General features: G+C 39.9%; 1 protein-coding gene across 3 annotated transcripts in view; it reads left to right on the forward strand.

Annotated features, from left to right (window-relative positions):
* Positions 1 to 16,140, forward strand: part of EXOC2 (exocyst complex component 2) — a 226,874-nt gene that overhangs the window by 157,818 nt on the left and 52,916 nt on the right. For all 3 annotated transcript variants that reach the window (XM_075531652.1, XM_075531658.1, XM_075531654.1), the window contains exon 23: positions 4,530 to 4,671. In XM_075531652.1, coding sequence (XP_075387767.1) covers positions 4,530 to 4,671 — 142 coding nt within the window. The remainder of the gene's footprint in view (positions 1 to 4,529; positions 4,672 to 16,140) is intronic.

Here is a 16,140-nt window from a genome sequence, read left to right on the forward strand (position 1 = left end):
ATAGCGGCACCTGTGGGTTTCTGAGACTAACTGTTTACGGGAGTAGAAAGCCCAGTCTTTCTCCTGAGGAGCTGCTGTGGTTTCAAACTGCCAACCATGCAGATCACGGCCCAACATGGATAATCTGCTCCATTTCCTCCCACTGCTCCCTTGAGTATGCGCCTTCACAGTCTGGGTCTGCGAATCACTGCGCGCCTCACACAGAACCCACAAAAATCCGAGATGTCGCAGTGGCGGTTGTCATTCAGTGCAAAGTCAGATGTGAGGCAGGAGGAAGGCAGATGCTGGGCCAGAGACCTGGCTGCCGCGTGCCTGTGATTAAGTCACACCGCCTACTTGTCAGTGCGCTCATTTTACACACAGCAGGCTGGTTTTGCGAGGAATCCTGGTCACAATTACTCACAGGGGAAACCTATCAGTACCTTCCCCCACCTTCTTACCAGACTCATGGAGGGAAAGGTCATTTGGTAGGAGTTATATGATGCACTCAGATTTCACCCAAACATAATAATCTGGTCTCCATTCCTGGACTGTTTCTTATTTATGTATAGTATATACTCGCGTATAAGCCGAGCTTTTCAGCACATTGTTAATGCAGTGTTTGTGGTAAAATTAGGTGCCTTGGCTGATATTCGGGTCGGCTTATACTCGAGTGTATACGGTACATATGAACTGGGGCATCTGGCAAGATGTTTCCAGTGGGCATTGGCCTCCTACTCATCTTCATCAACCAGGCTTTTTCCCAGGCTACTCAAGAAAGAAGCGGCTTTCTTTCTCCTCTGAGCTGTAACATATAATTCCTTACATCCTCTGTAAGTATCGGTAACCAGCAGAGTGTGTGTGGTCTGACTACTCACACCTTCGATAAAGTCAGACCTTAATCTAAAACTATTTCTGATTGTTAGCTGTTAATGCCCTCCAAAGTGGAACTTTAGCCACAGGTGTATGAAATCTAGAATTGTAATATATCACATAAGGGAGTATGGCTGGAAGGGCCATATTCATTGAGTGTAGCTCAGTATTCCATTAATTACATTCATTTTGTTGCCCGTTGTGTGATTAATGGAATGCTGTAATTAATCTCACCGAGGAGCTTGTAGTGATGAAGTGATTGACCGCAAACTGAAAGGTCAAGTTCGGATTGAGTAGGTGGCAGTTTGCTACCATACACATTATAGCCTGTGGGGAAGTTCGACTTTTCCCTTAGAGTTGCTTTCAGTTGTCAACCTGACTGCAATTGGTTTGAAATGTATTGTTTTTTAATATTCCCATTTTATTTCTATATATGTGTGTGTGTGTGCGCGCGCGTGCGCGCACCACATTTTAGTTTTGTATTTATTTATGATGGACCCTTGAGCTGTTTACACCTGTTGCTCTTTCTGAATAATGATATAAAGAAAGAAACTGGTGTGCAAGGAACTAACCGAGTTGCTGCATTTCAAGCCTTTTCACTTTGAAAATGTAGGTGGAATTGTTAGATCCTATGATAATTTTCTATGCATCCTTTTGATAACTGCTAAAGTGTTTCTCACATGGGTTGAAACAGACATTTTACTTTCTCTCACAACAGTGAATGAGTGTTTCGGTTTCTCACATCCAGCCAATAGTTTTTTTCGAAGTTTTTGATAATAGCCATGCTAAGAGGGATGAAATGGTATCTCATTGTGGTTTTTGTTTTAAATGTCTCTGCTTTTAATTACTTTGAGCATCTTTTCATGTGCTTATTGGTCATTTGTATATCTTCTTTAGAGAAATGCCTTTCAAAGTCCCACTCATTTTTAAAATTAGATTGTTTTTGAGTCATAGGAGTTTTTCTATATTCAGAATATTAAATCATTATCAGATGCATAGTTCCCAGATATGTTCTCCCATCCTGTTTCTACAGAAGACTCTACTCTTCAACTTTACTGAGTTCATTTATTGCCTCTGTCCCTTTCTTATAGAATCATTGGAATTTTCCGTGTATGTACAATGTCTTCCATGAGAATGGATTGTTTTAGTTCTCTCATTCCAAATTTGGAACCATTTATTTCTTTTCCTGCCGAATTGCTCTGGCTAGAACTTCTAGCATAATCCAGAACAGTAGTGATAACTGTCCATTTTTCTTTATTGAAATGTGTGTGCTATTAATTTTCATAAATACCTTGCATCATATTTCAAAATTTCTCTTCTCTTTCTAATTTGTTGGGTTTTCTTATACCACGAAAGGTGTTAGATGCCATCAAATTAGTTCTGACTAATTTGGCATTAGATGCCATCAAACTACTTCTGACTCAAAGCAACCCTGCGTACAACAGAATGAAATACTGCCTGGTCCTGCACCACTGTTATCATGGTTGCTATTTGTGAGCCCATTGTTCCTGTGGTGGAGCATCCCATCTTGTTGAAGACCTATTTTTTTCTGCTAACCTTTTACCAAACATCGTTTCTAGGTTTGACTTTGTCTTTTCGCATAGCTATCTGCAATGAAATTATTTGTTTCAAACCTCTTTAAGAATGTTTCTTTTTTAAGTGATAACTATAACTTTCATCATGTAACTTTTGATTTGTTGTATTTTCATTGTCATTCTAGAATCTTGCTCAGATTTCTCTTTTAGCATATGTCCCCTTTCAACAACTCTTCTTTATCAGGAGGAACTCAGAGAGCACTCACTCTGTTTCCTGCCACTGCTTTCTTCAGTTCTTCACTTTCATCCATCTCATTATTTGTTTTCAAGTCAGACCACTTTCCAGTTTATGTGGGAGATAACTTTGAAATTTTGCATAAAATAGTATTTTTAAGTATTTTAAGTGAATGACATACTGGCTAAATATAGACTTCTTGGGTTATATTTCCTTCATGGTAGTAACCAATAGTAGCCTGTAGTAAGTCATTAATCTTAGGTTGCAGCTAAAAATTGTGTTGTCGGTGATTCCTTCTTACAGGAAAAAGTTTGTTGACATGGAGCTGGAAATATTTTTTCTATTATTATTATTAATTTATAAATTATAAACTAACCTGGATTCATCTAGATGTGTCTCATCAGTCTGGCCTGGAATTTAGTGTGCCTATTTCAACGTTTAGTGTCAGATTTTTAAAAATACAGTTATATGTTTTTGTATTACTTGTTTAATTATTACTGGTTCTCTAACTGCTACTGAGCTACTTTTTGCATATTGGAGCTTGTAGATCTATCTTCTAAGTCTGCTTTCATATTTTCATCACTCTGCCTTTTTAAATGCATTTTGATGTTAATCTCTATAGTAACCAGCAGTTCCCCTACTTAATGTACTCCACTGTAGACCTTGGAAATTATATGTTACATATACATAAAGTTTTATCTTGTGTTGTACTGTAATTTCCTTTCATAGTTTTCCCTTTTTTTTTGTTGCTAAAATGGTTGTCTGTCTCTTCCATAGCTGAATTTCACTGGTCAATTGATATCCCTATAGCAACTGTACTACTCCCTTGGATGTGTACTTACTTTTTATTGCCAGTCAGTTGAAACTCAGATCTGAAGTAGAGAGAAGGGGTGTCCTGTGTGCAGTGGCAACAATGGGACCCGTGGACCCCCCCAACCCCCCACACATACTCTCTACACTCTTTGTTCGCTCAAAGCTCAGAACTCAACCTACTCATGCTGCAACTTCTTGTCCTCTTGAATGCCAGCAAAATAAGGGCAAACTTGCATGAGGCTGATGCTCACCACCTCAGTTCTTCTCTGCTCCAACTACCACCTGGAGTCCACATGGTGGGGGAGCACCTGCAGTGATGTCACTCTGTTCGAATACAGTATCCCAGTCTCTCCTTTTACCTGTGGAAGGCAGAGCCCTGTGTCTCTTCTGTGTACTGGACTTACCATAGAACCCTGAGCCTCGCCACACATCGCCATCCCCAGGCCACAGTCGTCCTTTCACTTGGTTCAGCAGCGTTATAACTGAAGGAAGAAGGAAAGAGAGATGCATTTGGGTGTTCATCCTCCTAGAATAAGGCTTTTTTCCCCCATCAATAATAATTAATAAAAATACATTTCTATGAGTAAACACAGTTGCATTATTTTAAATAATTTGTTTTATTGTAGTTCACTGGCTCTACCATTTAATATTTACAATTCTTTTACTCTATAGAAATAAAGGTTTATTGAAAGAAACCTTAATATTATGCTATTGTTGCTGTTGTTGTTTTTTTAATCCTATAAAAAAGCTGTGATTAGAGGGTCTTTTTTGCTTATAAATAAATAAAGATATTCTTATAGAAAGCTTGATACATATATTTAAATACACTTAAGTAAGGGCATTGGGCTTATATTAATTATGATAAAATAATTCAGAGAATGTTTATACAAAAGGATGCTCAAAATTATTGTTACAAAATTAATTGTAAATAATTACAAAATCATTGTTACTGAATTACATGTAGAAACTGTAGAATTGATTATTTTGTTGTATGTATTTTTACCATAATTATAAATGCATGAAAGTATTTTCTATTGATAGTATTTTACACAAATAGGAAATACATAAAATTCTTCATTACTATGTTTTCTTAGGTTAGCATGACTTCGCTGAAAGAATTAGACCAAAGGCTCTTTGAAAATTATATTGAGCTGAAAGCAGATTCCATTGTGGGCTCCTTGGAGCCTGGAATCTACGCAGGCTGTTTTGATTGGAAAGATTGCCTGCCTCCAACAGGTAAGAAATTTCAAGTTGCTGAAGTCCCCTAAGGTTAGGCTAGTGCTTCTGGAGTAAAAGGGGGTGGGGGAAGGAGGTGTTTCCATTCCTATATGCTTAACATACATTTCTTTTTATTCAGATCTTTCTTATATTTATAGAAGTGTGGGGATTAGTTTGCTTTTAACTTTTTATGAGCTTAGCATCTTTGATAACTTAGAATTTAGTACATTTGTTATTATTAATACTTAATGGTTTGAAAGATATTCTTAAAAAACAGAATAATTAATTATATACCGTATAATAAGCGATCACGTTAGTAATAAATACTTGTTTCGTATGATATGTCTGTACTGTATACATATAATAGAATGTCTCTGAATGACAGGTTTATGCAATGACCTGTAACTGTCATCAAAAATATATATGTAAGAAATGTGGTCACTTCTAAGGAAGACCCAATTATGGATTCTATAAAGGTGAAAGATAGAATGAAAGTGTGTAGGAGTACAATTATTATAGTAATTTAGCAACGAACACTAAACTACAGAAGGATGACTGACAGGAGTTCCAGCATTCTCTTTGTGATATCAGATGACAGTTGCTTAAATCGCTTCATGATGTATCTTTTAAAAATAACTATTGCTTGCTGAATCAAATAAACTTTTTGATGGATCAGGTAGTTATTTCTTTTTATAAAGTAATGCAGAGTACATATGGAATTAGTCTACTGGAGTCTGACAAAGTATTCATTCGGTACAGAGGATTTGGGGCCATAGAGATAGAACTCCACAGATGAATTGTCCACCCGTTTGGCCTAGTCTTCATTCTTCTACGCAGTCGCTTTAAGAAGCTTTTGTTTTTATTGTGTCGTGTTTTTGTTAGATGGTAACAAAGTTGCTTACCGTTTATACATCTTTGGTCTCTATAATACAGTATTTATATCAAGTGGTGATAATTATAGTGATGCAAAATATAAATTAAAAACCTCCGTCCTAAAATTAATAGCATTTCTGGGACTACAGTCTGAAATCACAGTCACTTTAATCTTTTGAAGCCTTTTACCACCATAATTGCTCTTGTTTAGCTTTACTACTTTTGTGTTCATATGTTTTTCTTTTCCCAAACTAGGTTATTGTTATTCCTAAATATATCTTAACCTGACCCTTTTAATGTCTTACTTAAATTAGGGCCATATCTTTGCATTGTACCCACAGTGCAATCTGAGTGTCTTACATTCACCACAAAACTGTGTACAAGTGACCTTCGCATCTACGACACCACACTCCAAACTGCCATTAGATCCTCCAGTCCTGGACTTCTTCATGTAACTGTTACCCTTGCTTACTTAGCTCTTCCTCCAAATCTTTCAAGGGCCAAATACCTTTTGTCATCCAAGATTCAACTTCCATAGCACCACATCAGTCACCCAGAGTTCATCATAAATTTACAAAACCACAAGAGCCTGTCTTGTCGCTTCTCAATCTGCCATGTCTCGACTGTAGCTTGCTACACAGTGCTCAGTCAGAGAACACGTGACCTTGTCATCCCCACGTGCCTGATGCTAGCATGTTGACCTGCCCATTGTTGTTCAGAGCCTAAGTATCCTTGAGGCTCGGCTCTCGTCTTCCCTATTGCTCCTCACAGCCCTCCCGACTTTTTGCTCCCTGAGTTCGGTATCCCTTTGTCTACTCTTACAGCTCTTTCGTTCATGATATTCCTATATCTCTGTTGGCTTGGTTTTCATTCTCCCGTGAGGCTGATTTCAGAAGGGCCTTTCAACAAAGCCTCTTTCCCTTCTGTTCATGGCAGTAGGAAGCAGCTCTGAGATGTTGCTCTTGTCGGGTTCCTAGCCCTTTGTTGGCAACTATTTCACAACTTTCTTTCGGATTTAATAGGACTGAGCAGAGCTGGATGTCAATGATGTACTTTCTCCCATCTTACAAAGAGTAGACAAAGAAGCCAAGGCTCCTGGTGTCCCACTTTATACACAAGTTGATGGACAATGGTGACTCTCGGCAACCTCACCTCTCTTCTCGCTTGGGGTACTAAACAGAAATCTTTACCTTTTTCTAAAAGAGATATTACAAACTAACAAGGATACAAAGAGCTCGCATGGCACATATTTTGAGGGATGAAATTCAACCCATGACATTCCATTCTTTGTCCCCCACCTCCCACCCCAAATCATAACCTAGCCACATACAAAGCAATTTCACTCCATCATATCATCCAAAAGTCTGAAGTCAACTCTAACTCCAAATTCCATCTTGCATCAAAGTTCTTATTCATCTGTGAATCTATAACATAAATTATCTGTTTCCAAAATACAGTGGTAAAGCAGGCACAAGGTAGACATTTTAATTACAAATGAGAAAAAATGGAGGAAAACAGGGCTAATGGGCCCCAAACAAATCAAAACCCAGCAGAACAAATTACATCAGCTCTTTGTTCTCTTGAGTCCATATAGGTCAGCGGTTCTCAACCGGTGGGTCGTGAACCCTTTGGGGGGTGGGTTTCAAGCAGCCCTTTTACAGGGGTCTCCCAGGACCATCAGAAAACATAAATATTTCACAATATGTAATTACATACTGTTTTGTGATTAACCACTATGCTTTAATAATGTTTAATTGTGTTCAATTTGTAATGGTGAAAATACATCCTGCATATCAGATATTTACTTTATGATTCTTAACAGCAAAATTACAGTTATAAAGTAGCAACGAAAATAATTTTATGGTTGGGGGTCACCACCACTTGAGGAACTGTATTAAAGGGTCTTGGCATTGGGAAGGTTGAGAACCACTGATCTAGGCAATGGTCCTGCCCTCCACGCCCTGGGTTCGTATGTGGATGCCAGGTTGCTAAATCAGAAATAAAGGGGGGCTGTCTTCCTGAATGGCTGCCCTAGCGGAAATCGGCTGGCAGGGCCAATAAAAGGGGTTGCAAAGAAACCAGGCACACCAATTAGAGGCCTATGGGAAAATCCAGAACTTAGCATGCTCAGACTAAGTCACCTAGGCCCAAGTGGGAGGTACACCTGGGCCTTCAGACTAGACACCGGTGACATGACATCACACGGGTGCGCCTAAGCGGATAAGATCAGCCAATACCCTCAAGCATGCCTCCCCCGCCAGTGGGGGTACGAGGGGATAAATAGCAGACTGGGAGCAGGCCAGCTTGCTCTCTTCTTTTATTCAGGTGTGCTCTACAAGCAGAGGGTGAGATTCGTCCCGGGTGGGGGCCTCACGCACCGTGTGCCTGTGCAGCCCGCTCACTCTTGGGATTACCTGCTCTCAGTTCCGAATGCTCCTGTTCCGTTATTCCTTCCAGGTGTTTTTCCACGCTCCCCTGTAAAGGCCTTTTCGGTCGCAAACTTTCCCACAGCCCCTGCCATGCAGCCCTGCATGCTTTACAGAGATAGCATGTGCTTTTTGAGACTGTAACATCTGAAACTTGCCCTTCCCTCTTAACAGTTACTTGGATCTAAAAAAAAAAGTGCTTCTGCCATGTCAGTTGTTTCAGCGTTGCGAAGAACTGAGGTCAGCTTCCCAGAAAGCTCCATGGAGCCCCTGTGACACGGGCTCTGTCCTCCAGGCACCCTAGGATGGGGGTTCCATTCCCTTGGCCCCATTCCAGTCCAGCTACATAGTGGCTTCATCCGTTCTGCTAGGCCAAGCAAGTACCAGTCTCCTGCCTCGTGGCATGGCAGCCCAGCCACCTCAGCTATGGGTAGCACATCCAGTCCCATCACCCTTGCATTTCTAAATTGCAGTCGCTGAAGATTTGACTCTTTGAAGCTCAGAAGTCTGTGGGCTTACCCTCTTAAGACCCCTGAGGTCATGGCTCCCACTCCTGAGGGTGACTGCCTTTCCCGACCCTTTCATTAAATTTGCAGAGATGAAGCACTCAGTGTTGCTCCTTCCTACTAGTCAGCTGTGTTCCACAGGAGAAAGATGTGGGAAATTCCTTTTGTAAAGATTACAGCCTTGAAGCTATATGGAGTAGCCCTGCTCAATCCTTTAGGGTCGTAATGAGGCAGATTCTTCCTAAGAACACACAGCAGCAGCATAATAGTAAATAAGGACCAGCCACTAATTCTCCCCAACCCTAAATATTTGTCTTCATTTAAGCTCTAGTCATTACAAAGATTAGATTAAGCTCTTATCACTCCTTGCATCTGATGCAAAGGAAAACTTTTTCTTTGTTGAAAGTCTCTTAGACTTGCTACTTCTGTTAGTAGATAATCAAGCTTTCCATGAGGCACTCTGAAACCAACCTCTAGGCTACAGGTCTCATTACTTCTTCAATGAATGATCTTTGGTAAAGGGGATGCTCACAAGGTCCTGCACTGTCTTAAGGGATGTATTTATTGCTGCGGTTGTTGTTAGGTGCCATCAAGTTGGTTCCAATCCATAGCAACCCTACTCACAACAGGGCAAAACACCACCCATCCTGCACATCCTCAGTTATTTCTGTGCATCGTCCATTGTTGCAGCCACAGTGTCAGTCCCTGGCCTTGGGGGCCTTCCACTTTTTCACTGTCCCTTCACGTTACCAAGCATGATGTCCTTCCCCAGGGACTGACCTCTCCTGCAACATGTCCAAAGTATGTAAGACCTTGCCACCCTTGCCTTGCCTCTAAGGAGCACCCTGATCATATTTCTTCTAAGACAGATCGCTTTGTCCTTTTAGCAGTCCATGATATTTTCAGTATTCTTCTCCAGCACCACAAGTGAAATGCATGGATTCTCCTTTGGTCTTCTTTATTCAATGCCAATTGATTATTCAATTACTTATTCAATATCACATTGCATATAAAACACTGAAAATACCATGGCTTGAGTCAGGCACACCTTAGTTCTCCAGGTACCATTCTTGTTTTTAATACCCTAAAGCAGGCGTCCTCAAACTACGGCCCGCGGGCCACATGTGGCCCGCTGGATGTTTTTGCCCCGTTTGTTTTTTTTACTTCAAGATAAGATATGTGCAGTGTGCATAGGAATTTGTTCATAGTTTTTTTAAAAAAACAAACAAACTATAGTCCAGCCCTTCAATGGGTCTGAGGGACAGTGAACTGGCCCCTGTTTAAAAAGTTTGAGGACCCCTGCCCTAAAGAGCTCTTGTGCAGCAAATTTACCTGATGCAATTCATCTTTTGATGTCTTGACTACTGCTTCCCTGAGCATTGATTTTTGGTCCAAGCAAGACAAAAATTTTGACACCTTCTGCCTTTTCTCCATTTGTCATGATGTTACCTATTGGTCTAGTGGTGAGGATTTGGGTCTTCTTGACATTGAGTTGTAATCCAAACTGAAGGCTGCAATCCTTGATCTTTCATCAAACAAGGTTGTGTCATTTGTATAACACAAATTAGTAAGCCTTTCTCCAATCCAGATGCCACATTCCTCTTCTAACAAGCCAGCTAGCTTCTGTTATGATTTGCTCAGGTAGAATAAGTATGCTGATGCACACCTTTCTTGATTTTAAGCCATGCAATAATATTCCATTGTTCTGTTATCGCAGCTGCTGCTTGTTTCATGTACAAGTTCCACAGGAGCGCTTGTGGGTGTTCTGGAAATCCCATTGTTCTCAAGATGATCTATATTTTGTTATGATCCACACAAAGGCATAATCAGTAAACCACAAGTAAACATCTTTCTGGTATTCTCTGTACTGAGCCAAGATCCATTTGGCATCAGCAATGGTAATCCCTTGTTCCATGTCCTTTCCTGAATCCAGCCTGAACCTCTGGCAACTCCCAATCCCAGTACTGCTGCAACCATTGTTGGGTGATCTTCAGCAAAATTTGACTTGTATGGGATATTGATCTATTGTTTTAGTATATTGTGGGTCCTCTTTCTTTGGAATGAGCTGCATTTCGAGTACAGTAATTTGGATGGTGTGTTTGCTGACCCTAAACACTGCCGTGAACCTGTGAAAGCACTCATGAAAGAATTAAAAAGTCCTGGGTTGTATTAGTCGAAATACTAAGTTTAGATATTTAGGATTCCATTGCATACAATTTGATAAATACTTAGAGTATCCAAGTCATGAATCATATTTATTAAAGAACCTTTCTCTATTTTCTGTCTGGCTTCCAAAAATGAAATTGGACTATTGCAGGCCTCTGGTGAGAATTAAGACAATCTAAGAGCAACTATGAAATTGATTTTAATTATTGCTTACAACCTATGGGTAATTATTTGATACAGATTTAAGGTGATGCTGCTTGTGTCTTATTTAAGTAGTACTATAACCTTTTTGTCTAGTTGTATCTCTTTTTGCCCCAAGATAAACTTCTTTTCATTAGCAAATGGCACAAGGCACTTATAAATGTCAGAAATGGATTTACTCTTGTTCAGAACCCCTAACAATTAGAAATTGTCTGGTTTTTTCCCTTTTATAAACTGTATGTAGTTCTGTTCTTTGTGTGGTTTTGACCTCATGATTACTAACGGTATCTCAGCCTTTATAGTCATACTGTGATTTTTATTTTGTTCAAAGCTGACTTAATTTAGGCTCTGTTGTAAAGTGAAATACCAATTTGACTATTAATATTCCAAAATAATTTTAATTAAAAACCTCAGTATTATCTTTAGAGGTTTCACCTAAATTTTGCATAAGATAGAGGTTATTTATTTCTATAGTTATTACTGATTGTTTCTCACTGCCATTAGCAATAAATTTAGTTTATGATCTGATATATAAAATGACTTTTAAAAATTCAGTTGATTGATTTTGTGATCAAAGAAGAGATAGCTGTTAAAGCCATAGCTATGTGCTCTCAATTGCATATTTAAATTATTGTAAACTCTTTGTGATTGCTCTTTTTTAAAAAAAAATGATTTTATTAGGGGCTCATACAACTCTTCACAATCCATACATATATCAATTGTGTAAAGCACATTTGTACATTCATTGCCCTTTTGTGATTGCTCTTAAGGCCTTAGTTGTTTAATTACCAAAAATTGTGTCACTGAATATCCATGAGTATTGGCACTAATACATTTTTGCTAAACTAAGAATATTACTAGTCATTGACAAATACAGATGGAGATATATATCTTTAAAACATTTTAAATTTAAGATTTTTAATTTATTTGTATTGCTTTTAGTATTTACAAAAAGGCATATAATTTTAAATTTACACACATTCCTTCAAATTTTTTTATAAATTAAACATAACCATTAAAAATCATTTTATTGGGGGCTCATACAACTCTTATCACAATCCATACATCCATCCATTGTGGCAAGCACATTTGTACATTTGTTGCCATCATCATTCTCAAAACATTTGCTTTCTACTTGAGCCCTTGGTATCAGCTCATTTTCCCCTCCCTCCCCGCCCCCTTCCCACATGACCCTTGATAATTTATAAATTATTATTATTTTGTCATGTCTTACACTGTCCGACATCTCCCTTCACCTACTTTTCTGTTGCCCATTCCCCAGGGAGGGGGTTATATGTAAATCCTTGGGATCAGTTCTCCCTTTCTACCCCTGCTTTCCTCCACCCTCCTGGTATTACCACTCTCACTACTGTTCCTGGATTCCCTGTGTTTCCAGTTGCTATCTGTACCAGTGTACATCCTCTGGTCTAGCCGGATTTGTAGGGTAGAATTGGGATCATGATAGTGGGGAGGAGGAAGCATAATAGTGGGGAAGAGGAAAGTTGTATGTTCCATCATTGCTACAGTGCACCCAAATTGGCTTCTCTCCTCCCCACGACCCTTATGTAAGGGGCTGTCCAATTGGCCTTTGGGACCCCAATCTGCATTCCCCTCCATTCACATTGATATGATTTTTTGTTCTTTGATGCCTGATACCTGACTCTTCGACACCTCATGATCTCACAGGCTGGTGTGCTTCTTCCAGGCGGGCTTTGTTGCTTCTGAGCTAGATGGCCGCTTGTTTACCTTCAACCCTTTAAGACCCCAGACGCTAGACCTTTTGATGGTTGGGCACCATCAGGTTTCTTTACCACATTTGTGTATGCACCTACTTTGTCTTCAGCGATTGTGTTTGGAAAGTGAGCATCATGGAATACCAGTTTAATAGAACAAAGTGTTCTTACATTGAGGGAGTACTTGAGTTCAGGCCCAATGTCCATCTGCTACCTTAGTACTAAACCTATACATATATGCACATAGATCAATTTCCACATCCTCATATATAAATACATTTACTTATGTACATGCCTGTATTTAGACCTTTATAACGACCCTTTGCCTCCTGGTTCTTTCCTGTTTTGTTTTACTTTTCTTTTGTCCCACTATCTTGCTTAGCCTTCATTTGGGTTTCAGTAATTCCTCTGCGTTACACTGCCCTTGATCAAGTCCTACCCAGACTTCTTACACCCTCCTCGCCACCATTTTAGATCACTTGTTGTTTCATCGTCCCTGGATTTGTTAACACCTTTCCCCCATCTTGGCTTCTTCCATGTCCCACAGGAATTGTCAGTCCCCATTGTTTTCTCCTCCAGATTTTTTAATCTCACCTATCTTACCTATATAGACCTGCAGAGATAATAATATGCACACAAAGCAAGACAGAGCAAAACAAAGCAACAAAAGAAAACAAAACAATGACAAAAAAAAGCCTGTAAATAGTTCAAGGTCTGTTTGTTGACATTTAGGAGTGTTTTCTGGTAGAGTCTGATGAGTTGCCACACCCTGGCCCCAAAGTCTATTTTTGATATTCCCTCAGGACTTCCTTGCTCTGGTCCCCTTGCTCTTCTGTTGCATGCCCTTAGTGTTTTGCCTTTGTGGGTGGGGTCAGATCAGGTGCAATTCTCACACTATGCCTCTATGCCTCCAGTGTTGTCCCCTGTAGGGTTATGGGTCACTGAGGGATCTTGTTTTTTGTAGTGGGGCCGGCCATATGGTCCTCTCTACATAGATTACTCTGAGCAGGGATATCATCCTCAAGGCCTAGGATGTGCTCCAGTCTCTCTTTCTCCCCTTTCATTTGGTCTCGGGTGCTCTTATCAGACATGTCCCTCTCCCTGAGCTGTAGCTTCATTGCTGTCCTCTGAAGTAAATTCTTCTGAGGGGAGAGGTGGCTGTCCACGTAGTTGGGATTGGGGCCAGCCTCTTAGACCTCTCTACTGGTTCCCCATAACCATTTTTATATAGTAAAATATTTCATTGATTTTTTTAAAAAATCAGAATACTTTTAGATTCATTGCCCTCTTCAAAATTACAATGGGAAAAGGAAGGCATTTATGCAATTTGTGAAATAAATCTAGGACCACTCTAAAATTAACCTCTTAAGTATTGGTTGTTTATATTTATTCTAATGCAGAGAAAATTCTCTTCCTGCATACCAATAGTAATATGTCCAATGATGGGTCCCGTATTGTGCCTAGTTTGAGCATTAAGCCAAGCAATTAAATGGTTATTGTCCAAATGCTATGCTGTAGGGCATGTTCAGAAGGTGAGAAGAGGGAAAGCGTAAGTCTAGTGATGGAAGCAAAGCGATGTCCTTCTCACCTCTGCTCATAGCCTAGAGAATCTCGATTTTATTTCAAGGGCTCTACCGTGCAGAATCTCTTCTTCATACATGTCCACTGAAGTCTGTTGGCAATATTTTAGGAGAGTATTTCTTACTGTATCAAGGCTCCAGCTCAGGTTAGATCTTCTAGAGAAAAAGAGAGAAACTAATGCAATGTAAATAGAAAAGCGGTATTTGTTTTGTTTTTCAGTTCCAAGAACTGGAAAACTGCCTTCCTACATGCCTAATGTATCTCTCCAAGAAAATGGAACATTAAAATATTTGCCCATGTGTGTGCGTGCGTGCGTGCGTGTGTGTGTGTGTGTGTGTGTATCAGCCCTGGTGGCTTAGATGTTATTATGCACTGGGCTACAATCTGGAAGATCAGCAATTCTAAACCACCAGCCAGCCCCACTGGAGAAAGATAGGGCTGTCTACTCCAATACAGAGTTACAGTCTCAGAAACCGAGTCTGCATTAACTAGATGGCAGTGAGATTGTTTAATTGTATACATATATGCACACGTACACACATACGTATGTGTATGTACACATTCATTTACATACACATGCATTTAGTGTTTCTAAATAAAACACGTGGAGCCCTAGTGACTCTGTGGGTGAGGTTTTGGGCTGCTAAAAGCAAGGTTAACAGTTCAAACTCACCAGTCACTCCGCAACAGAAAGATAAAGCTCTACTCCTGTCAATGTTTAGTCTCAAAAATCCTATATAGAATCACTTTGAGTTGCAATTTGCTCAGTGCAGAGACTTGCTTTTGATTTTATACATACATACGCATATGCGGGTAAGTTAAAAAGGATTGCCACTACATTTCCAATTTGTGCACTCACGGGTTTATTCTAAACATGCTATGCATGTCTCTGTGATTGGTGTGTGGCTGCAAACAAGTTCTTTTAGTAACACACTAGTATTAGTTTCCATGCGGCACCTTAAAAAAAAAGCCAATCAAAATAGTAGCCCCAAGGGATCTGTTGAGCCAGTTAAATTCAAAGCAGTAACATCAACTCAGAAAATTATGGAGACTGTCTTTTTGTGGATTCCAAAAGAGTAAAATTGATAGCTGTTCTCAAATAACATGGAATGATTCCAGCAGATGCTCAGAAAGAAATCCTAGGAAAATGAAAAATGCAGTGGTGAGGAAAAGGTCAGGAATGTTGAGCAGAGGAATTTTCTTCCGTCACAGCAGTGCACCTGCCCATTGCTGGAGGTGGGCCAGGGTTGTCCCAACGATGTTTGGTTGGAAAACCTTAACCCATTCTGCCCACAGCCTTCTCTTGCCCCGCCACTCTTCTTATTGTTCGGGCCTGGGACTGTGAGAAGATTTCAGAGGAACACAATTTGAATACCTGGAGGGCGCCACACGGCCATTTGGAGGTGGTGCAAATTGAGGAGTGCAGAATTCCTCAGGGAAGGGCCCGAGGGAGGGAATAAAACCACCTGCAGAGGTGGACAGCGCCAGATAAGGCTATATTGAGAAACAATAACTTCGCATGTTGACATTTTTGTTAATACAAGTTTCTGTGATCTTGTAGCAATACCTTTTTTTAATTTACCCTTGTATATTAATCTGTGTATGTGTGTATTCCTGTTTTTGAGTGTATAGTATGTAAATGTCAGAGAGCTTTATTAGGATTATCTGATTTAAGCTTTACAGTATCACTCACGTAGTAAAGAATATTTTTATCTCATTTTATAGGTGAAACTCTGGCCTATCCAAAATTTTCCATAGAAAAGTTAAGTAACTTGTTCAAGGTCATACCAGTATGTGGTGGAGCAGCAGTTCCAAAGTCAACCTCGGGCAGCTCCTGTTCTTAAACACTGTGCTATAATGCTAGACAAAGAGACAGAAAGTTTCATTGAAAACCTACTAAAGGGCAGTTTGCCTTTGGGGGCGCCTCGGTGGTGTGTAATGATTACACGCTGGGTTGCTAACCGTAAAGTCAGCAATTCAAAGCTGCCTATGGCTCCACAG

The sequence above is a fragment of the Tenrec ecaudatus genome, chromosome 1 (assembly GCF_050624435.1).
Source record: "Tenrec ecaudatus isolate mTenEca1 chromosome 1, mTenEca1.hap1, whole genome shotgun sequence".
Lineage (NCBI taxonomy): Eukaryota > Metazoa > Chordata > Mammalia > Afrosoricida > Tenrecidae > Tenrec > Tenrec ecaudatus.